General features: G+C 53.6%; 1 protein-coding gene across 1 annotated transcript in view; it reads left to right on the forward strand.

Moving 5' to 3' along the window:
• The window catches only part of LOC137911673 (collagen alpha-1(XXV) chain), a 55,427-nt gene that overhangs the window by 22,188 nt on the left and 9,487 nt on the right, over positions 1 to 23,752 (forward strand). Inside the window, 15 exon segments of the mRNA XM_068756054.1 lie at positions 7,600 to 7,644; positions 9,137 to 9,144; positions 14,155 to 14,181; positions 15,353 to 15,379; positions 17,725 to 17,796; positions 18,180 to 18,249; positions 18,252 to 18,295; positions 18,440 to 18,475; positions 19,743 to 19,769; positions 19,936 to 19,980; positions 20,816 to 20,860; positions 21,259 to 21,285; positions 21,985 to 22,029; positions 23,150 to 23,182; positions 23,534 to 23,569. Coding sequence (XP_068612155.1) covers positions 7,600 to 7,644; positions 9,137 to 9,144; positions 14,155 to 14,181; positions 15,353 to 15,379; positions 17,725 to 17,796; positions 18,180 to 18,249; positions 18,252 to 18,295; positions 18,440 to 18,475; positions 19,743 to 19,769; positions 19,936 to 19,980; positions 20,816 to 20,860; positions 21,259 to 21,285; positions 21,985 to 22,029; positions 23,150 to 23,182; positions 23,534 to 23,569 — 587 coding nt within the window.

A 23,752-nucleotide genomic window follows, 5' to 3' on the forward strand; every position in this document is an offset into this window, starting at 1 on the left:
AAAGTTCCAGAACTTTAAATGTAATAAAAGCGCAGGAATATCGGCGAGGCTTGGCAGCGGCGGCGGCGTCGGGTTTCATGACATACGAATGTTGTCACATTTAGAATCGTAGACGCACAACGCTGAGGTAAAGCTTGGCAGAGCCCAGGAGCCCCCGCTTGCTAGCCAGGCCCCGCCCCGCCCCACTCAATCAAACGTTATGTGGAAAGCATTGTTTCGGGACGCCGTCGTGGCGCTGGCTGTGAGTCGTGCGGCCCATTATCAGAGCCCCCCCCCCCCCCCCCCAGAACCAGCTGTAACCGGGACGCGATGGGTCAAGAACCGCTCGTGTTCGTGGAACAGAGACCTTTACTCTTGGGCGAAGGCCAGAACTCAGCAGTTTCTCAAGCTTTACTGGAAACTGTGAAACGTTTGAACGTGTTGGGCCGGAACCAGCAGCTGTGGAACTGAACCCTCCGTGTGGTGGACCCGGTACCCGGGGCAGTTCGGACCCGGTAGCCGGGGAAGTTCGGACCCGCACCCGGGACAGTTCGGACCCGGTGCCCGGGACAGTTCGGACCCGGTACCCGGGACAGTTCGGACCCGGTACCTGGGACAGTTTGGACCCGGTGCCCGGGACAGTTCGGACCCGGTCACCGGGGAAGTTCGGACCCGGTACCTGGGACAGTTTGGACCCGGTGCCCGGGACAGTTTGGACCCGGTTCCCGGGGAAGTTCGGACCCGGTTCCCGGGGAAGTTCGGACCCGGTACCCGGGACAGTTCGGACCTGGTACCCGGGACAGTTTGGACCCGGTCACCGGGGAAGTTCGGACCCGGTACCCGGGACAGTTCGGACCCGGTGCCCGGGGAAGTTCGGACCCGGTACCCGGGACAGTTTGGACCCGGTACCCGGGACAGTTCGGACCCGGTCACCGGGGAAGTTCGGACCCGGGACAGTTCGGACCCGGTACCCGGGACAGTTTGGACCCGGTTCCCGGGACAGTTCGGACCCGGTCACCGGGGAAGTTCGGACCCGGGACAGTTCGGACCCGGTACCCGGGACAGTTTGGACCCGGTTCCCGGGACAGTTCGGACCCGGTCACCGGGGAAGTTCGGACCCGGGACAGTTCGGACCCGGTACCCGGGACAGTTTGGACCCGGTTCCCGGGACAGTTCGGACCCGGTGCCCGGGACAGTTTGGACCCGGTCACCGGGACAGTTCGGACCCGGTCACCGAGAAGCGTCTCTTTCTTCGGCCGCAGAAACAGAACCTCCTGGTTCTCCCTGGATGCGTGCGGCACCAGGAGGAAGTTCGGCGTTCCTCCCGCTTCAAAGGGAGGCGTCTGTTTTCGCAGCATCTTCGGGGATAGCCCTCCTTATTGCGGCGCTCCAGGCGAGCGGACCTCGGCTTTCCGTGAATGGAAAGAGCGTGCCTGTCCCGTGCGCGTGTGGTCCCGCCGGCGTTCCAGCCGACCCGAGCCCAGAGAGCGTGCTACCGTCTAATCCCATTTTCATTAGAGCCTGGAGATCGGAACGATGGGAGATTCAAAGGAGACGCTGGTTACGGTCAGAAAAACCGGATCTGATCTCCACACAAAACGCTTTCCAGTGTCCTCATCGTGCGTCCCGGGTCGGTCTGGAGGGAACCAACCGAAAGCTTTGTAGTCTGGTTGAACGGAGACGGCGTGAACGGTGACGGCGACGTCTGCGTTGTAACGAGCCGTCGCTTCAGAACCGCAGGGCTGGAGCGGATCAAGAGGAGGGACGACTCGCTCTGGTGTTTCTATGTTTTCATTATGAAGTTGATCCAGAACAGAGTGCCTTCCTGGATCCATGCAGACCCAGACGGGCCCGGCGTAAGAATAGCTTGTACCGCCGGTCCCACCAGGAACTCGATAGCTGCATTGTATGTGGAAGGATTTCTGCTTTGGCTCCGACTGGAACAAATGGGTGGCCCGAAAATAGCACCCGGGTTCTCCTCCTAAGCCGTTAAACCGAAGGCTCCTCCGGCGCCACGCGGGTTCTGTTCCCCGTTTACCCCGCAGCGATCTGGACTCCTTCCTTTCAGGCCGTGGGTATCGTTTGCCGTCCGCCGGTGCAGCCCGCTTCCTCCGGGCCCCTTTCTGTAAACGCTTCGGGTACAGAGCCGGGGGTATTTGGGTCGGCGTCCCGAGGTTAAGCGAGCAGGACTAATGGAGTCTCTTCTGATTTATGGTGGAAGGATGGAAATCTCTCATTACTGGAGACGTAAGAGGAGATGAGTGTCCGTCTTCATTTGAAACGTCTGCCTCTTATTGGCCGATTAAATCCCCCCCCCCCCCCCCCACCTACCTGAATCCTGAAACTGCCTTTAAGCTCATTCAGACGTTATTCTTTAGGTCAAGACGGCGAGCAAACGGATGTCTTTCTTTTGTTCTTTAACTTCCTGTAGTTTTGTTTCCCACTTCCTGATTAATGTTGGAGCTAGGTGGCTACGGCTAACACAAAAAGACGTTGTGAGTCGGGGTGAGACGGACGTCTCGGTCGGTCAGTGACGTTTTGCTTTGTGGTCTCACCTGCAGGCCTTCATGTAGCTCCTGAGGAGCTGATGGCTCACCTGGGGGGGGGTTAAGTGCTTCGCCCAGGGGAGGGAGGGGGGTGCGTTTTATTATTTTTCTCTGCACGGACAATCTAGGGATTTAAAGTTTCAACAAAATAAAAAACGATATAATTATCCTTTACAGAAACGGTATTTAGAACCATAAACGTTAAACGGGCAGAATGTTTATTCCGCGTTAGCCGGCGCCGCGGCTCCGAGCTGAGCAGCTGGTGCGTCGTTAGCGCGGCGGTACCGTTAAAGCCCTTCAGGATCAGACCCGTAATGAGAACAACGTGCCCCGATGAGGCGGCCCCCAACCACCTGAAACTACAGGTCGTCATGATAAATGGTCCCCAGAGCATGAGCCCCTCCCCTCCGACCTTTGACTCGGTCAGCTTGACTGGCACGGCGAGGGAAACACGATGCCGAGGCGCTTTGCCCCGACGCTTTCAAAACACTCTTTGTTCTCATTTTTGTGGATCATGAAAAATGACTGGAGGATATTTTGGCGTTGCACCACATCTAATCATAGAGGAAGTCCTGCCGCCTCCGGGTGCTTGTGTTTGCACCAACGCCAAATTCAGTTAATACAACTGCACTTTGGATTATCTCAGCTTTCCAAATGTTTTCAGCGTGTTTACGCGGAGGCGTGTGCGCCGTGTTTGATCTTCCCCGCAGCGTAAAATCTCAGCTGTTGCTTTTCCTTTTAGATTTGACCGTCTCGAAGCCACGCTTCCACAATCCTCCGCTCATGTGATGTGATGTTTACTGAAACCGAAACTAAATATGTGGGTGGGATTCGGTTATGAGAGGGATTTAAATCAAATCCGTCAACGACTCACAGCTGTTGGTGTGACGGGCGGGGTTAGCCGGTCCTATCAAAGCACGTTTGATTGATTAAGAGTTCGGGATAACTCGTCCGAAGAGGGAATATCAGCCTGAGCAAAGAAGACTGCAGAGAGGCAGTCTCTATGCTAAGCTAAGCTAGCAGGATGCAGACTTAAACATGATAAAAGCTGCTTTTTAACATTCTCATCGCCGTAAAACAGAACAACGTGCAGCCGAAGCTCGTTGCCGGCTTCGGGGGAAGGTCCTGCTTGGAGCTGGGATTTCTCTTTTTCATATAAATGCACTCATTAAGGGGAAATGATGTCTGATAAAAGCCGCTGAAGGTGTAGCGGTTTGTGGGAAGGAAGGGAGGAATAAGGAGCTCATTTATTTCTCAGGAAATTCATCTTTTCCTACCTATTCATTCCCGCCTTTAATTGCGCTGCGGCTGAGCGTTTTCTGTTTGTGACGCATTTAATTTTTACGAGCCACCATTACTTGTGAGATTACCATATTAAGTCTGTAATAATTTCCAATAATTAATTTTAATTTTCCTGTTTTGGGGGCGGGTCTGATGACACTTTATTCTCTTTTCCACTCCGGACTCACAAAGAGGAAGGAGACGCCGTTTATTTCGGGCGTTCTGGAGAGCCCGTCGGGTCCTCGAGTGTCGCTCGGTCTTTAGTCCTGACTCTTAACTTCACCTGAACAGTGAACTTCTCGGACTCTGACGCTCCTCCAGGCTTCAGACTTTTCCATTTCGCTCTGAAATCTTTCTTTCTGTGGTTTCTGGGAAAAGAGGCACCTGGATTTTATACTACATTAGCCTCGTAGGCTAGTTTCCTCGCGGTTTCTGAACAAGCTATCAGACACGTCCACAATTGATCTGTGGCTCCAAACGGAAGGAACCACCGCCGCTGAACAAGAGGGATGATGGCCTGTGAATGGGTTAGCATTACAGGCTAACTGTGCTACAGGGAATAGCAGGGAAGTTGGCCTCTAGTTTCCAGGGGCTGAACTTCTGTTGACACGACGTGAGTTGATGTCGTATTGGGGAGAGAAGCGGCCCGCCAAAAGTAACATTTGGGTGAATGTTGGAGTCTTCTGGAAGAATGTGGAGCTCGATGTGCCGGTTTCAAAGGTGCGATGGGCCGTTAAGTCGGCCTAACGGGTTCAAGTGAAGTCAGTCGGTCGTGCCGCTCCGGTTTGGGGAGCGACCGCTTAATGCAAGAACCAGCAGAAGCTTTTGGACCGAGAACCAGATACGTGAGAGGAAAGGCTTTGTTGTTTCCTCCCGTCCTTTCATCCCGCCGCCGCCGAGAAGGTTCGAGGAAACTCAGGAATTTGTAAAAGCAGTTAAGAAGGTTGGCTGGAGTACCACAAGGGCTTCCTTTCGGGTGTCAGGTTTTTTTGTGGGTCACGCCTCTAAGGGGACGTTTCTATTTCTCTCATTGGCCAATGACTGATGACCTTGCGAGGAGTCCGGACGAAGTCCAGAGTCCAGACATTCAGCTCCACCTTATCGAGTTTGTCAGGAAGTTAAAGTTTAGCGCTCGCACATTCCAAGACCTGTGAGGACCCGAGTGATCGATTGAAAAGAGCTTTCTTAATCGATGGCTATAAGTTACACGTGAAAACCGGACGGCGTCCAGGCCGAGGCCGGTTTGGAAGCGTTTGGCAATAGAAGCTCGTCGACCGCTCAAGTGAAATCTGAATTATTAGCATTTAAACATTCGTCTGTTGCACTTTAAGGTTTTTCTCGTCTCTTGGGGGGGGTACGGTTGCAGACTTGGACATTTTCTGAACAGAATATTTCTCTTAATTCCAAAGTGTACGTGACGAGCTTCTTTTTTTTTTTAGATACCCTTTTAAGAGGAAGTGAGGAGTGACATTCACAGATGAGGCTAATTGTGAAATTGTGGCTCAGTTTCCATTGTTATTGACTTTGGACGGCGGCCCCCGCGGCCCATAAATCAGCATTTCATGTATTGTTGTCATGCATAGTAATAAGACTCTTGGATCAAAGCGGATTCTCTTTGCCAGACGTCTGCAGAAGAAAAGAGCTTTTAGCGTAACAAATGATTGCGCCGCAGAGCGCCAGGCTTTAGCTCCTTCGACCGGGGTGCAGATGCCAGGTTGAACAAAGTCCTTCGTCCGTGTCCCGGTATTAAAAAGACGTTTGTGAAGCCGTTTATCAGCAGATTTATGTAGCTTTGGAAATACTCCAAATATTCCAGTCAAACTTTAAGTTCTAGAAACGGCCCGCTGCGCAGCTCAACTTTTAAAGTCGTAAATGCGCACAGATTGAGTCGAGTTTCTGATCGACGTTGCGCTCCGATGGATCGCTCAGAGCCGTGTAGAAAACGGCACGACGGCTTTCCATTAACGCAGCAGTAAAGAAAAAGAATCGTTTCGAAACATGTCTGCCATTCGAACCCTCGGACGCCCTTTAGCGTGAAACCGAACGCCATGGAAACGCCGCCGAACGCCATAGATTCCTGGAACTCCGACTAACCTGAACGGTTTGGGTCGACGTCGTGCCTCATTTGGGCGTCGCCGCCAGTGAACCGTTGCTGCCGCCTCTAAACCACGCTAGCCGCTAACGAGCGCAGCTAGCTCTCATTGCCGACGATGCTAACAAGAATCCACAACTTGAAACCTGCTTCCAGATGTTCTGATGGATCGAACCCTGCCGCTCCAGAATCCACTCAGAACTTGTTTTCATTACTCTTTCTGACCGGGAACGTCGGCTCCACTCTGGTCTAATTCCTCGTTGCGACCCGGGAGCTGTCAGGAAGGATGAAGGCTTCCACAGATTGCTCATGGCTGTTGACCCTCCTCATCGAACTCGCTGCTGCGTTGTTGTTTCTCTCCCAGCCAATGTTCCCCGGCCGTTCCCGGGATGCTGTCAGGAAACCAGGAAGCCGATCCAAAGTCCGATGCCTTGACAGCCAACCTCGAGTTCTAGCGGTTCAGGATCCGGTTAATGGTCGGATGCCGGCTCGCTTCTATGTTTCTAATTGCATTTTTTTTTTTAACCCTCCCGATCGGGCAGAATTCTTCTGAAACGTTGCAGCATTTTTGTTGGCGTGTTTCTAAATGTTACTGGAACAGCTGGGTCGAGCCGGCGTCTCCCGTTACATGCTATAATCAGAATAAAACATACTGCACCCAATAATGTGAATTATGATATCTGAATATAATGCCGGCTATTTTGTCTGGATCGCCAGAGCGTTTTCACAGCGGCTGTCGGAGAGTGGGACGCCGTATCGCGGCTGGAAGCGTTCCTCTGGACGGCGTCGAGTGTCGCTTCAAAGCGAGCAGTAAAGAGGCGGCTGCCAAGCGCAGTAAATCCCCTTCTGTTCCTCTTAAAGCCTCGAGAAACAAATCAACGGAGAAACCGGGGCTTGATGTGAGAGTCAAGCTCCACCTGCGGTTCTGTGCTTTCAACCGGGCCCGGACCCGGCGCTGCCAGCGCCAGACATTAACCTGGAAGTCCTCCAGGAGGAGCCGGGGTGGAGGCCGAAGTGCAGCCAAACATCGTGCAGAACACGATCCTTCATTTGGAATTCCGCTAGCACATCTGGAGCGTCCGGAATCGGCCGAACGACGTGAAACCGGCGCGGTTGTTGCTGTTTTCCCGTTTCTTAATGTGGCGCATTCACAGACGCTCCGGGTTGTAGGAAAGGAGAGAAGTCACGCCGTTGACCGTTGCTTAAACTCCGAGTTAAGAGAATCGCCGGGAGGAAGATCTCATATCGGAGGAGACCATCCCAATTTCCATAGCTGGAACTACCTGCGTAAAATGGCGTCCTGTCAGGACGTAAAATCTGACAAAGCGTGTAATTGTTTTACCCCCCCCCCCCCCCCACCCCCACCCCGGGCTGCGCTTGAACAGATTGATGGTGTTGACAGGAAAACACTGTCTCGATAAACAAATGTAAAAACCAGGCCATCCGTGCCGACGGGAAAAACGGGAACGTGGACTTCAGCAGGAAGTGCACGTTTGTGGTTTGTGTGTAAATAGACTCTAAACACTCAATGAAGCTTGAGGTTCTGAGGCGCTCCAGGTCCAAAGGCAACATTCTTCGGCAGCTCTTCCTCGTCCCGCTTCGGGACTGTCGGAATGCTGGACGGATTTGAATCTCGTACAAACAAAAGGACAATCAAATAAATTACCGACTAAGATGTATTATATTCTTCTTGCTCTGCAGGACCTCCGGGAAAGCGAGGAAGAAGAGGCCGCAATGGAGAACCTGGTAAGTGTGTGTGTGTGTGTGTGTGTGTGTGTGTGTGTGTGGAGGTGGGACATCAACAAATCATACTTGACTTACAATCATGTAAAAGTACGCCGTGTGTCACTGGAGGCCAAAGTAGCTTATAGATGTGCAATTTGTGGCCTGGCGGCGGCTCGCTTGGATTGATTCAGCTTCAGTCGCCATAGCAACGCTGGATTCCTCCATGAAGCCGGGCGTCAGAGCAGTTTGAGGAAGTGAAAGCGATGATGTCCACTTTAAAGTGAAAGACGTGCTGACTGTTGTCCAGAGGCCCTCAGGATCTCCCCTTCCAAACGGCCCGTCCTGACTCGAGGACGTGGGGGGGGGGGGGGGGCGTGAAAGTGCGAGCGTTATTTATACTGAGTGAAAAGTGCAGACCTCGCTGCTCAGGTGAGCTCGCTCCTTCCTGCACCGTCAGCCTCCTGCAGAATCAATCACCCTCTAAAGTGTTCCAGCGCCGGTGGGTGTTGAAGGCGGCCATGTTTAATTCATGGCTCGCTTCAACCAGCCGCAGCGGCTTGGCCACCGGTTCACGGCGAGCAGCGGCGTGTTCCTCTACAAGGGGGGGGGCAGGGGGGGCAGACTCGGCTGCGACCGGCGGAGAGAACAAATCGGAAAAAGAAGCGGCGATGCGTTAAAAATGACGTTCATTAGGGGGTGTTTGTTTACTGGCAACGCACGGGAAGGACTTGTGTGTGAGAGGGGGAGGGGCCACGTTGTCCTGTCCATGCTGGGAAGTGTCGGAGGTTTGCTTCAGATTTTCCTCCGGTGAAGAATCGGCTCCTTTTCCTCGAGGATCCGGCCTTCGACAAAACAAAAGGAGAAACCGATGCTCACGTCGAGAGACTTCAGTGAGGAGAAGCAGGCCGGTGTCTGACTCGCTGTGAGCCCCCGCTTCCTGTTCCTGGACAGCCTCAGCCTCGTCCTCGTCCTCGTCCTCAACCTTCGGTCGGTGAATCTTCAGATTGAAGAACGTCGACGCTGGTTGGACGTTTCCTTTGCGGTTTCTTCCGCGGTTCCTCGCGTGCCTTCAACATGGCGGACATGAGGAGGCGCACGCGGCGGAACAGGTTTATTAAAAGCCAAGTACTCGACTGTAACCCAATGAGCCATAAAACAATGAGCCCGCCGGGACTCGAACCCAAGACTCCTCACGCACCAGCTGCTGGAGCGATTTGGACTCTCCCCCGGTCTTGATGAAGGACATGAGAAAAGCGATCCTTTTAATGAGAACTAAGAACCTTCACTTATCCGGGAGGTTCTGGGGAATGGGAGGGGGTGACCTTACCAAAGGTGGGAGCATTTTTAACTCGCATCCCCATGTAGCAGCGTAATTAGAGCCGCTCGCTGATGTAAGATCTGATGATGAGGACGATGTTGGACACAAATCTCAATCCCAGAGAGCCTTTCTGGATCCTCGGTGAGTCTGTCTGATCGTTTATTGAAAGCATGCTCCTCTCCTCTTGTGTTTCAGGACCTCCTGTAAGTATCCCTGCTGCACGTCCTCTGCTGCCCTGATAGCCGCTCAAAGGTAACCCGTAGCGACGCCCAGTTCCAGCTCATATTTATGCAAAAGGAAGTAAAGGGAAGAAGTCCCGGCGAAACGTCGGTAGCAGACGTCGTCTCGCGTTTGGCTCCTGGTTCCATCGAAGGCAAAGGAACTGGTTTTAAGCAGAACCAGTGCAGGACTTAAAAAAGACGAACGCAGACCCCAAAGCTGAGGTCTGAAGAACTGACGCCATTTCTAAAAATAACCTGAAGGTGACTCATCCGAAGTCCACCGAGTTCGTTACTGAAATAAAAAGATCCCTGAAGAAGACGGTAGTAAGTGATCTCATGCGGTTTCCCATTTGGTGCGGCCGCATCGGGGGGACGGCGGGGGGGGGGGGGGGGGGGGACGCGTCGCTATGAATATTCAACAGCTCCGTCCATAACTCCGGGAACACTGCGTAAATTGTACACAGCCTCCCAAACCAAACAACCGAGCGCTGCCGAAGCCATTAGCCGGCCCGGCGACTCGACGGCCGCTAACGAACAGACGAGGACCTGCGGTCGGAGGGACGGCGGGAGAACGTCCCTCCTCCATCAGGACTCATCGGGAGCCGGCTGGAGTCGTGGCCGGTGATCGGCGTTCAGACATGGAAGATCCGTTCCCCTTCCTCTTCTTTTCCCGCCGCTTACGCTTTCGTGTCAGCAAACGATCAGTTGTGAAGTGATCGGTTTGGACAGCTATTGGGGGGGGGGGGGGGCATGTTGCAGATATGCGTCAAGGTGACACGTTTATCCTGCCTTTTGAACCTGGTGTCGACTCGTCCGCGCTCAGTGCTCGCCATTGATCTCTCTGCCCCCGAGTCTGCACCGCAATACCAGCGACACCACCTGCTAATTAGCGCCTCTGCTAAAATGAGATTCTGCAACCAGAGCGAGAAGCTAGCCTCCTGTCTGAGCAGCATCGAACCCGCTTCAGCCAGCGTCTCCGCCCGGCAGGACACCGTTCATTGAGAGAGTCTCACCCTTCGTGAATAATGTAGCTGCGTTGCGGGGATTAGAGGTGACCTTGGGGCGAAGCAGACCAGCCGGGGGCCCTTAACCCTTCATCTATTATGCGACGCAGCTCCACTCCTGTTAATAAAACATATTCCAGCAAGGCTTTGATCACGCTAGCCCTTTCGGGGGTGAGGACGATGTGCTCTGGAGTTCAGGGAAGCTCCTGCGGGCTTTAGATGTGAACATTTACAGATGATCCCTCCGGCATCAGCGCTTCTGCGAGCGTCATACCGTAGCATGCTAGGAGAATTAATCTGAGAGCCCTGTGGCTCTGATGGAAGCTAAAGAAGAAGCTAATAAAGTCCTTTTCTCTCTGGGACTTTGTCCCGTTTTCAACATTAAACGGCCGCAGCAAGAATTTCGTCGGTCGGAAATTCGATTGCGTATCGCGCTGAGAATAATTGGCAGAGATGGTTGAGTTTTTTTGCGCCCGCAATTAGGTCGTAACTTTTTTTTTTAAATGCTCCTCCGCACTCGGGAATGACTAAACCTTCCCCTGAGGCCGTAGTCCAGGATCTCTGCGTTTGATTCGCGTCGTGACGCGGTTTCTCTCTCGCGACTTGTCGCACCGTCTTCTGCGCTTTCTTCCAAAACATAACAACAAGCGCACACGCGCTCGCGGGAGCACACACACCAGCGTTCAAGTTGTTTCATGCTGGCTAATTGTGATACGCTGTGGATATGGGAACCAGATGCCGTTCCCAAGTCAGTTTTCCAGTGTGGTTTTCCTCTCCCTGCCTAACCTCTGCATCCAGATTCCCTCGGCCGGCAGCAGCCGCTTGTGGTCGTGTGTTCCTGCCCATTCATCTCTGATTACTCTGATCTCTGTCCTCCATTAGTTCCCCACCTTCAAAAACAGAACCCCCCCCCCCCCCGGGCCCGGGCTGATCCGTTTGAGGCTGACAGCTGGAGGTGTACATGCATGGGTTTTTTTGGGATGTCTTACCCTTACCCGTTTTGAAACGGAGATGGTTCCGGTTCCGGCGGCGCCCACGTGCTTCTCGCCGTCGATGAGTCGACGTGCACGTGGCCTTGTCACTCGTTCCACTCCGCTGTTGGGTGCATCCAGATGGGACGTTCGCATTGCACACAGTTCTGTGGGAAATGCTTCGAGGCTGTGCTGTTTTATTTATTTTACCGTCGTGTGAAATGAAACGAGCCTCGCCGCCGGTTCGTGCTGAGCTCGTTAATTAGTGACCTTTTTAAATTTGCTGGTAGGCGCATTTTGCTACCTGTTGGATAGCAGTTTCCCTTCACTGCTAATTTGCTCATTTACAGTAGCTGGCTGCAGGGACTGAATGTGGTATCAATCAATACGATTAACCAGGATGCTGTGATTTCTGCAGCTACGACCGCAATGCATCGCTTCTCAGCAGCCTCACTCGGTGCCTAAGGGGGGGGGGGGGGGGGGCTGCTTTGCATTCACGCGTTTTTTTTTAGAGAATAAAAAATGTCCGCCTCTGCAGAGGCGCTTGTCAAAGTGGTAGTCGTCGGCCTGCGCTGTCAGATACGCAAGTGCTCCCGGGTGGGATGATTGGATCCATGTGTCTCGCAGCTAGCGACTGCTGCCAGGCCGCCGTTCTGCAGCGGGGATGCTAGCGCTGTTAGCATGTCTGCTCCTTGATGCAGTCCTACAATGTGCATTCCCAGTCATCACTGACGACCAGCGGCCTGCAGGAGCTACGCTAAGCTAAAGCTATCGATCCGTCTCGAACCGTCGGCAGCGGGAATGTGCATCGCGGTTATTCGACCCCCCCGCGATGAATGCGGAATTGGACCGGCAAAGGTTTCAGCCTCGGTGCTGGTGCGAACGCTGCGACCACAAATGTGTGTTTCGGAGCGGCCCGCAGCGACGGCTGAGGTTTCGCGGGTCATAATTGTTCCCGCCCGACGGCAACAGTCGCTCACAGCTGTTGATAATGGGCCGTTGAAAGCAGGAGCTTGTGTGAGTAACAGAAATGCATGTTCGTGTGTTTCGACATGTAATTGCATCGTTGGGCTGATTAAATCCGAGGCCAAAATAAAGACCCATTAAAACCAGCTGAAACCAGCAAGGTAGCGGAAAAAAAAGGACTCATGTCTAAAGAACATTAATGTTTAACTTAAATCTCCTGAAGCAGTTCATATTGTTACAAAAACAACAACAACCAAGCATATATATTGATTTTCTACCTGATTTCATCATTGGAATAACTTGCGTCTGATCTCACCACCTTTATCTGGAGGGAAACTAATCGATAAAACGTCTGGATTGATATTTAAACACTTAACAGTTTCATGATTGACCCGGAAGCCACAGGGGGTGATGAAAGGTGCGTTAGCAGCAGAATTCCACCTGCAAATCCACCAGGAAGACTTCGGAGTACGTTAAATTTCCAATTTCATCGTTTAAGCACCTCGAGGGGTTTTCAGAATCCGCCGTGGGGAAGCACCAAAGGTTCTAGAACCGGCCCCGCGGCGGATCCAGTCTCCCGGTGGAGGTATTTACTGACGAGTCTTATTCCCACGAACCCATTTATTATTCCAGCGCAAACAACTGGATTTGATGTTTGACGTTTCGCTGCAGAACGACTCCAATGCCAAATGATAAAAACGTTTTATTTCTTCCCCAAAAACGTACGGTTTCCAGTCCTTTATTCCAGGAATCTTCTGCGCCAGTCTCCGGGTGTTTGTCGGTGCCAGATTTCAGACATTAAGCAGGCTTATGTGAAAAGCTGCAGCGGTCGCAGCCGTTCACGTGTTTGCAGCAACAGCTTGTAAATAACCGAGCCGATTTTGGTTTACGACAGACTCCTGGATTTCTCTCCATGTTGAGGAACGAGCTGGGAATTTATTTGGAACGTTTCGACGTCAGACGAGATGTTCTTACGCCCCCAACAGGAAATGCATTTGGGGACATTTGTGTGCTGTTTTGTTTGATCCCGTGTCCAAGGAGCGAACGCTTTACTTAATGCGACGGTGGTGGCCGATGAGTCTGCAGAGACTTGTGAAGATGAAATATTGAAGTCTGTGGATATGCAAAGGCTCGGCGGGGAGGAGGGGAGGAGGAGGGGGGGGGGGGGGGTAAAAAGGGCAAAACACGCAGGAGGAAAAATCCAGACCCTTTAAAACGATGGTTTTTCGGCTTGGAGAGCGCCGAGCGCCGTGGCAGGAGTTGGGAAACGGCGGCTGCCGAGCTATCCGAGGAATGCTTCAGGCTTCCGCTGCCGTGCCAACGGTGGAAGCCCGCCTGCCTCTGCGTGCCGGTTGTTCCGGGTCGCTGGTCTGTGCACTCGCAGCATCGGCCTCCAGATGTGGGTTTTAACACCAAGGTCATCGATCAGCGGATTAGCGTCGGTGCACTTTCCCCCCCCCCCCCCCCCGACGCGAGTCACATTTGATCAGTCTCGACTTGGAAAAGCAGCCGGCTGTTCTTCTTTCGCCCGATTCGCCGCTCTAAGCGACATTTAAATCGGTCGGCGATGGACTGGAACCTTTGAAAGCGACTTTAAACGAATCCCAGAACCGGACGTAGCGCTTCCATCCGCGGCTCGGCCGGGTGGGCGGTGATCACAGCCCAGCGCTCTGAGGGGATGGAGCCCTCTGGGCGCGGGCTCATTAGGCGCCGGCGTGTGGATGCACCCCGTCCAGTTAAACCCTCTACTTCACCCGGGACCTTTTACCGGGCCCACCCAGGAGCCCGTTCGGGCAGATTGACAGAAGTTGGATGCAAACGCTGCCTCACTAAAACTGCTGTTAAATAAAGAAACGCTCTTTTATTCATTTTATTTGCGCTCGCCAAAGCTTCGTCAAACATGGCTGGATTCGATCCACGGAGCGAACGCACGCTTGATTCGGCCTCGGTGCCAGTTCCCACTCGGGGCGCTGGTTTCATCCTCTGTCTGTCTGCTGGTTTGTACTTCCTGTTAAACTTCCTGTTTGTTTGTTGTGTTTCCCTCTCTGCAGGGGCCTCCGGGCGTGAAAGGTGAAAAGGTGAGCGCTTTCCCGCTTCGTTCAACTGCTCCAAGTGAAAACGTCCAGAGGCAGCAGCCTGTTAGCTTAGCGTCGCGTAGCAAGAACACAGGGTTTTGTGTCTTAATGCTAAGCTATCCAAACCGCTCCCTCCAGATTCATATTTCCTGCGCTGATGTGAGGGCTGGAGAATAAACTGATTTCTCTTTTTGCCAAACCATCATTTAAACTGGGAATATGAAATTGTAGTCCTTCATTTTTGCCGGTCGATAACAATAAAAAATAGTACATTTATCCATATAGAGTGTCACTTTCCATTTGCCAAGGGGGAAAACAAAATTGCATTCAAATGAGCCCCATCAAAATAAATGTGAGTTTGAATATTTCAAATCTCCGGTGGAGAACATTAACGAGCGAAGCCCGGCTCGGAGCCCCATAATGCCTCGCTTTAACGAGCGAAGCCCGGCTCGGAGCCCCATAATGCCTCGCTTCGCATGCTTCCATAAAGCAGCAGCGGAGCGTGCAGAGGACCCGCAAAGCCTCATTACAGGGCTGGGGGGGGGGAACCCGAGGACAAATGTGGCATGCTTTTACTTTGAAAGGTTAAAAGTGTCTCCGTCCAAAGGAAGGCCTGCGTCACTGAGGCCATTCCAGGCGATGTTCCCATTAAATCCGGTTCCGGAACGCCTGCCCAGTGAAGATCGACACAAATTCCGACTTTTATTTTAAATGTCTCGGGGGGGGGGGGGGGGGGGTCTGCGTTGAAGTCTGTCGGCGTGGAAGCCCCGCCCACGCGTGATGAACCGTCGGGCTCATCCCGTTCCAGGCAGAGGAACGTTGTAATCCGGCGTCCCGCACGCCGTCGTCCTTCAGTTGCTTTAAACAAAAGCAACACTTTTGATTCGGTTTCGCTCTAATGTGATAAACCCAGCTCCGTCCGCATCTCTCCCCCCGATCGGGGGGGGGCAGATATCCAAGGATCTCTGGGGCATAAAATCTGGCCTGGCAGTGGCGCTCGCTCGCCGCCGCCGCCGATCCCGCCAAACCTCACGCCGCTTCTTTTCCTGTCAGCCCGTTCTATCAGAAGTGATTTTAGACGAATGTTTGTGGCTTCCTGCGCTGTTTGACTTTATCGGCGCGTTGCCAGGGAGATACTTGTTTGCTTGACCCTCGCCCTGTCTTCCTTCTGCAGGGGGATCAAGGCGACCAGGGACCGCGGGTATGTGCTTCACTTCCCCCCCCCAAACCCTTCTTTCCCCAGCTGGGCAGAATTGTGGGCAGAGGAGGTTTGAGATGCATGAAATCCTGGGGATCGTGTTCCTCCCGTCTGTCCGTCCGTCCGCGTTGCCAAAGACAACAGTCGTCTCAGCGCGGCTTGTTTCTGCGCCGGGAGAGCGTGCAAAGGCGGCGCGGCGTCCTCTTTGTTCTCCTCGTCTTCGAATCCAACACGACTTCGAGCTCGCAGCGATGATCAGGAGCCAGCTAGCTCTGCTGGTCTTTAGAACCTCCACGGTCACCCCCCCCCCCCCCCCCCGGCTCCACACATGTCCAGGGCGGCCATTTGTCGGCCCTAAAGGTTAAAGACTGCGTCCCAACGCCGGGGGCTAACAAAGCAACGCGTAATAAATGACCACGCTTTGACACAAACGTGGGGCTGCCGTTTCGGCTCCGCTGGGGGGGGGGGGGGGGGGGGTAATCAGTCACTGGCAGCGTGCATCAGCATCAAGCATGGGGGGTCCTTGTGACGGATGGTGCTAGCGACAGGTGGGGAGGATTCCTGAGACCGCGTTGTCTTTCCTTAGCCGGACACGTCTCCGCTCCGATCGTGGGATTGAACCGGTTTGCCGCCGGGATTATCCCGTTTCTCCGGTTTGAGCCCCTTAAATCAATGACGCGTCAGATCGGTGCCAAATCGGAGGCTTTCGGCGTCTCGTATTTATTAAAGCCATCTGGGCACGGAACGGGCTCTCCATTCCATTCCACTCCACTCCACACGGATTCAGGAAATGCCCCGGCTTGTGTTTGCTCGAGACGTTCCGCGTTCCCGTTGCGGTTGCGGAGACGCAGTTCCTGGCGAGCGTCCCGTGGGCTGATTGTCCTCCTATCCGGCTCCTTGTTTGCTGCAGTTGCAGCGTCTCCTTGTAGGAAAACGCATAGCGGAGCTCCTCGACCAATGGCCAGCGTCCGTCCGGAACCGTCCGCTTCGCCTGTGCGTCTAAATGTGAACGCCTAAAGGCCACGGCGGCACGTGGACCGCGCTATCGGCATCGGCCGTTCCCGCCCGGCCAGAATCTGGTCCTTGTTTTTCCTTCTTTGCATTCTGGATGTTTGAGGTTGTAAATAACGTGGAAGTATTTGCGCTTCCCGGTCGGACGGTGCGAGCGTACTCGCCGCTCTCTCCCCCCGGCCCAGACGAGTTCAATCAGCCATGCTTTTTGAATTATCGCTCAGAAACCGAGGGGTGGCACCAGAAGGCCCGATCGTATCTCCCACTCGAGGGCCGAAGTCTTTCAGGGCGTGTTTAAACCAGAATATGAGACGATCAGTTCGTTCAGGGCGGTTGTTGACGGCGACGCGAAAGCCTGAAGCTCCGCCCCCTTCTGCTACCGTCTTCCTTCCGCGCGCTTTAACATCGAGGATGAAGCCGAGGGCGGAGACGAAGATGGGGACTGTCGTGGTGTGATGTGAATTCTGAGCGTTTGATGTTTTTGGCCGGCGGTTGGATGTCCCGTGTTTAACCCTTTGTGCCCTTCTAGGGCGTGCCTGGTCTCCCTACCATGGCCGCTTTGCACAGCAATCAGATCCTGACCGTCAAGGTTTGTTGTCGGCGGTGGTGCCGCCGGGCTGCTCGGTCCGACCCCGGGGCAACACGGGAACCAATCGCCTTCAGCTGCCCCCCCCATGCTGCTACCGGGCCGTCCCGTGAGGGGTCCAGCACAATCCAGATGAATCCGAGACGGAGTCTGGCTTGTGTCCGTTGATGTTAAAATAAATGATTTCCAAAAGGAATGCGACGAGGAACCAGACGGGTTTGCCACAAATCCTTTGCGCCACTAATTTGGCCTTGGGGGGTTGTGGGGGGGTTGTGGGGGGGGGTTGTTCTGTTGATGGATAAAGCCACTTAATACCGGCGGACCCTGTCAGAATAATGCAAGGCTGGAAATCAAGCTCAACACGGAAGGTCACGCTGGTCCCGGTGTGCAGCTCCCGGGGTCCGACTGAGCAGTCGGTGTAGCTGATGATGATGATGATGATGATGGCGGCGCTTTTTCAGCGTAGGAGAAATGCACATTTTTCCGGGGGCTGCGAGCCGACCGTGGCGCCCCTCACACCCCCGAGGTGGTAATTACGGGCTTCGGATGAAAACCACCTCGGAGCTGGAAGAGTGTGGATTTCTCCCCCAGCTGTGAAAGCGCCTGGGTCAGAGTTCACGAGCCGTCCTAACAAAATCTTTCTCTTTGCATATGCCTTCCTCCTCCTGCTGCTGCTGCTGCTTCTTTCGGGGACTCCTCCTCCTCCTTTCACCTCTGACCTGCGACCTCTTGACCTCACACACCTGCTCAGATGGTCTTCCCTAAGATCAATCACGGCTTTCTTTCTGCTGACCAGCAGCTCATAAAGCGACGGCTCATTAAGGTAGAGGCTGCGTCCCCCCCCCCCCCCCCCCCCCCCCCCCCATGCGTTGCTGTTCTGGCACCGCTTTAAGCGCTTTCCCTGCGAGTTCGATTGCAGAATATTTTCCTTTGAGTCTCTTATAATGCACTAAAATAATTATCTGTGTTTTCTCTGATTATTTTAGCTCCTTTTCGGTGCTTAATTAACAAACCCATTCGGGAATGTGTGCATTTATAGGGATTTACAGTTTCAGCGATAAATCAAGGACATAAAGTCCATATTAGATCTGAAACATTAGCTGTAAAAACCCAGAATGTTCTGGAAGGAGGCAGCCAATGGGATCGCTCTAATTCTCTGTCTTTGTTTTAACGTAAATCCAACTGGGTCTCCCCCCCCCCACACAGGGAGATCAAGGGCAAGCAGGACCACCGGGGCCTCCTGGGCCACCAGGCCCGCCTGGACCGAGGGGGCCTCCCGGGACACGGGAAAAGATGGGCCGAGAGGCATATCGGGTCTATCGGTGAGTATTGATTACGGATTTTTTGGCTTTTGTTTCTGATTTATTGCTCTCATATCAGATCTAAGATATTTATCATCAATATCCATATTAAATGGATAATAATGTGTAGATTCTGCAGAATATTCAACTTGTCTTTACTTAAAGGGGGACGCAGGACAGCCCGGAGAGACGGGACCCATGGTGAGTCCCTCCGTTGTCCATTGTGAGACGCCGCAACTTAGAATAAAAGAAAAAAAAACGTCCATTTAATTAACCAGATATTCTCAACCGAGGCGGTTACGGTTACGCCGGTGCATATTAATGAGATCGTGTGAGCGGCGGAACAGAACGGCGGTCCACGCCCTCCGTCGGAGCATCCAGACCGACGTTTGTTCTGATGCTTCGGATCGGCACAAGTTTTGTTTTTTTTATGTAAATTCTTTTGTTAAAAAGAGGCAAAAGTGGATTCCAGTGTTTTCCAGCAGTCTTCCAGGACATGTGGTGCTGGTTAGGAGGATCTGGGAGGAGGGAGGTGGGAGGAGGTGGGAAGAAGGAGGAGGAGAAGAAAGAAGAAATATTTTCAGGACTCGATTCAAAGTCATCGGCGCCGTGAGGCTCCGCTCTGGAAGTGGCTCGCAGCCTCGTTTCTCATTTGGGACTAAATATGGAAACGAGTGATGGAAAAAAAATGCCCCCATGTGCTCTTCAGTGTTCTTATCCAGCTTGTAATTACCCACAATGCATTGCTGGCTCACCTTAAATGTGTTTTGCGAATGCATCGACGTAAGCACGGTTTAGTTAGCATCCCTGCGTACTGCGAATCTAAAAACTTAAATTGGTTCACCTGCTGCGAGGCTCCGGCGCCGACGCCCCAATCGGCGGGAGCGTTTCCTTGGGAGTGTGGGAAAGCCAGCGATGGCTCCGTCGTTCCTCGTTTCCGACTCATGAATGAAGGCGGGGAACATTCAGAGCTTTGTATTTGCGCTCGGATGCTCGTCGTCAAAGGCATATCAGCAGGTTTTTTGTTTTTTTGTTTGAGCGAATGCTAAAGGAGAAGCTAATGCGCAACAAGGAAAACGTCTCCGGATTGAACGGAGCAATGAGCGGAGCGCCGGAACAGCCGGGATGAAGGGCTCTCCACTTTGTGGAGCTCTCGGATGTAGCCGAGCTAATTAGCGCTTACGCCGGCGGGGTGGGGGGGGGAGGGGCATAATAAAGACGTTTACTCACAATAGCATGCTAAAGCGGTTTAAAGGGGAGCGGGGGGGGGGGGACCCGAATGGAAGTGGCTCCTTGAGGCTTTTGTCGTAAGCAGAGATGGAATGTTCTCTGTGTGGGCCGGTTCCGTCAAGAACCGCAGGTTACAGGAACAGGAGAGCTTCTGACCGGGTCCGATCAGGTCCGACCGGGCCCGGGTTCGCCGTCGGCTGTAGCCGCATCATCTCAGTGTTCTGTTTCTCTCTGACAGGGGCCTGAAGGATCGGGGGGGCTGATGGTAAGATCATCATTTCTGATTTTCCTTCCCGAATGAGTGAAATCAACGGTGTTGGTTCTGGCCCGGTTCTGCTCACACCAGCGCTGGAGCGGGGACGGATGGGAAAAATAGGAACGTCTGTGTGTATGATGCAACCTACATAAATGTGATGTTGTGTTTGCTTCAGGGTCCAATCGGGCTTCCAGGAGACCCCGGCGTCGACGGACTGAAGGTGAGTCGGTCTCGGCTTTCTGGCTGCTGATTGGTTGCCTCGCAGCGTCGCGACCTCGTTAATCGTTTCGGCGCGTTTAAAGATGAAATGAGCGGTTCTGATGGATTGGGTTTAACTCCCGGGCCACACACTGAGGCGGGCAAATCAATTCTGCCTGATTTAAAAGACAAAACTCCAGAATATATGAATCTACAAATATTATTACTTCACCGTTTTACTGCCTCCAGCCTCAGCCAGGTTCCGTAAATCTGTGAAGATGGAAACAGCCCGGCGGCGCCGAACGCATCCATCACGCAAGCGTTCTGCTGCAGCCAGAACAAAAAGCCCGTTTCAGCGGGACGTTTTCGTTCTGCTAAATTGAGCGATCTGTCTGAATTTAACCCGGAGACCCTCGCAGGAGAGGACGCCACAAAAGCGGCGTCCGTTCCCACCTGAACACGCTTCACCTCCAGGAAGGCCTCGCTGCAGGACGCTCCTCACGTTAGAACAGTTCTGTCACGCGTTCTGACAATTCCAACCCCCCCCCCCCGCCCCCCGAGAGCTGCATCAGAGGTGATGAAGGAAGGGGTGGAGAGAAGTGGATGTGCTTCCTGCTTTTAAACGGGGAGGGGCCCACATGGCCGGAACCGGAACCGGAGAGGAGGAACGTCATCTTGGAGGGGGCGTCGTCTTGACCCTGGAGACGGGAAGAGGCCCGGTTCCGTTCTCGTGTGCGTGAAATAGGACGCCGCTGCTCAGAAGCAGAATCCGTCGTGATGCAGGAGAGGCGGCGGCGTGCTTTGACCCGCCGTCTCGCCGCCTGAACGCCACACTGTGTTTGTCCCGCTGTCCATAGGGGGACGTCGGCGTCCCGGGACTGGACGGCATCCCCGGATCCAAGGTCTGGCGCTCGCCCACTTCTGTGTGCTCTTATTTTTGTGAATCCACGGTGGTGACCTTTTAGTTTTTTACATTTTGGACTTCTTTACCTTATAATTCCTGTTCCTTCTTTTTTGCCTCTTTGACACCATCAACCCTTCTGTTGTTGTTGTTGTTGTTCATCTGCCTTCATCTTACAAAATAAGAGCACGTTATACCGTTTATTTAACATGGCGACGACGCAGCCAAGCATGAAAATCACACCGTCTCATTATTATCGGCGACTACAAGAAGCTGATTTTCCTCAGCCCGTTGTGGGAAAGGCAGACATCCATAATCCAACGTGAATCTGACCCTTGGTGGCTCTGACCCCCCCCCCGAGCCTTCCTGTCTTTAATGCTCTGCTTTCTTTCCCAACAGGGTGAAATGGGCGAACCAGGCGAAAAGGTAAAACGTTTCGCTCATCATTTCCCATCATGCATAGCGCTTTGTCCCAGACGACTTCGTTTCTCCAACGAGGCCCCCACAAACCCAGCGAGGGGGCTATCCTCTCGTTCACTCGCTGTTGTTGGACGGCGGCGGCTGGAAGGTGTCGGGGGGGGGCGTGACTCCGCGTTCTTCCATGACCGCGCAAACGACCTTCAACTCGCCGCCTTCTGTTTAATAACGAGGTGATGCGGCGCGTCGCCAGGCTCCCGGTGTCCGGCGGTGAAACATCACGCCTGTCCCGTGGAGAAGAACCCGGAATGGCGTCTGGAGGTCGTTCCAGAACCGCCGGATCCAGCGCTCGGCTGCGTCCGCAGATACTTCCTGGAAAGACTTTTACGCAGAGCTTTGTAATCGTCTTTTAATTCAGACGTTATGCTGCTAGCCACGTTAGCATCGGACCGATTCATCCACGCGAAGCGGCCCCGACCGTCAGGGGTCGGTGCTCGCCACGATAATGAGATCGTTTAAGGCTCACGCCGCTCGCATGGGAACGCCGTGACCTTCGTCGTGGTTGATGCCAGGAGGTTTATCGCCTCAGCACGTGATGACTTGGTTTAACCGAACCTCCTCGCCAAGTCTCACCTGACCTCCGGTCACGGACGCGGGAAGACGGACGTCCTTTATGTTTAAACGAACCTCTCTCTGGTGTCATCGCAGGGCGACATGGGCGAAGACGGACCGAAGGGCGACGCCGGGGAGAAGGTGCGTAAATCTGGGAAAGCGTTTAAACGGCTAATGTTAGCACTTAAAACGTCGCTGCCGATTTACGGCCGTTCGGAGAACAACTTCGATAACTTCTCACTTTACGGCTCCTCTGATTTCTTTTGAGAGGCCGCCGAACGCGCCGCCAAGACAGAGACGGCGTTTGAAGGGACCAGATGCAGGACGTCCTTTGTGGAAAATGAGAAAAATGAAAGTCGGAGGGCAATAAAACCTCAGCGGCCTTCGGGCGGCGCTTTGATCCGCTCCACCTTCATGCCGTAAAAACCAGAAATGGATTTTGGCAGCGGGAATGAAAACTAAAAAGCGGGATTGAGCACCGCCGACATTCGGACTTCTGTAGCCGCTCACCTGCGAGTCGTTCAGCGAGAGCGTGTGGACGGATTCAGCAATGAGAGGAGACATCAAGCAGCGTGGAGCGCTGGGAGCAGGCGAGGGCCTCGGTGATTCCCAACCGGGAGCGTCTGGCAGGAATCATGGAATCTGGATGTAACCCGGCGGACGTCCCGACGGCTTCAAGGTGCTGCCGGCGAGGATCAGCTGTTTCCCTTCCACTGGTGGACGAGAGAGACTTTAAGAGGGGGGGGGGGGTGTTTTCTGGTTCCTGGGTGCAGCAACGCGGGGCAGATGTGAGGCTTTTTTACGACCCCCCCCCCTGCCAAAAAGCAGCAACAGGTGTAGAGCAGCTCTGACGTTGATGCTTGTTTTACGGGACGACCACAACGTGACATCGTGTTGCTTTGAAAACCGTTCCACCAGAACCGGGGCGACGTTCTTGACGTGTTCTGTGACGTAGCAGGGGGGGGGGGGGTCCAGCACACCCCACCCCCCCAGCTGAACTGATCTCTTAATGCCTGTTGTTAACAAAAAGAACCGTATATAGATACTAATGCTTTTAAAGGTGTGTGTGTGGGGGGGGGGGGGGGGGGGGGGGCGAGCATGCAACACGCTTTATTGTCCACATCATGGCGAGCGTGCAGCGTGTCGTCATGACGCCCGTAAACGTCTGGAGGCACCGAGTCCACTCTGAAGGTCTCGTGGTGCGTTCAGTGGACTTCCTGTTGTGTAACTTTCACGTTTGTGTTTTTGGGCTCTTCTCCAGGGGGATTCGGGCTCCTCTGCAGCGGGCATCAAGGTAAGAACCCGGTAAACGCTACGGGTCGGGCTGGAGCCGGAAGGGGCGGGGCGGGGGCGGGGACGGTTCTCCTTGGGGGGTGTCCAGAGGGGAGACGGGGACGATATCGGCCGTCTCGGACTGAAGAGCAGAGATTTTAAAAGGAAATGCATTAAAACAGAGGTTAAAGTGAGTTTGACCTTCAGGCTGCCTCCTGCCTCAGGGGAGTCGCCCCCTGCTGGCCGGAAGACAGAACCTTTTAAAGCGCTCCTGCTTCGGTTTCGGCTTCAATCCGCTCTCTGTGTTTACAACAAACAAACAAAAAGAAGGTGACCCAACCCAAAAATGAAAACGGCAAACTGTGTGTTACAGGGTGAACCCGGGGAGCCCGGACGAAGTGGACACAAGGTAATGAACGTGTCTACTGCACCCTCGTTGATTTTACCATTGATAAGTGGATCGGCTGCTTTTCCGAGCCGACAAAGACGAGCTTAGTTAAAAGTCTGGCTGATGACAAACTAATGGAACCAGCATGGAGCTATTTGTCCCGCAGAATAAACCCTAATGACGCTTTTTAATCCCGAGCGCTGC

Source organism: Brachionichthys hirsutus, chromosome 23, assembly GCF_040956055.1.
Source record: "Brachionichthys hirsutus isolate HB-005 chromosome 23, CSIRO-AGI_Bhir_v1, whole genome shotgun sequence".
In the NCBI taxonomy this organism is placed as follows: domain Eukaryota; kingdom Metazoa; phylum Chordata; class Actinopteri; order Lophiiformes; family Brachionichthyidae; genus Brachionichthys; species Brachionichthys hirsutus.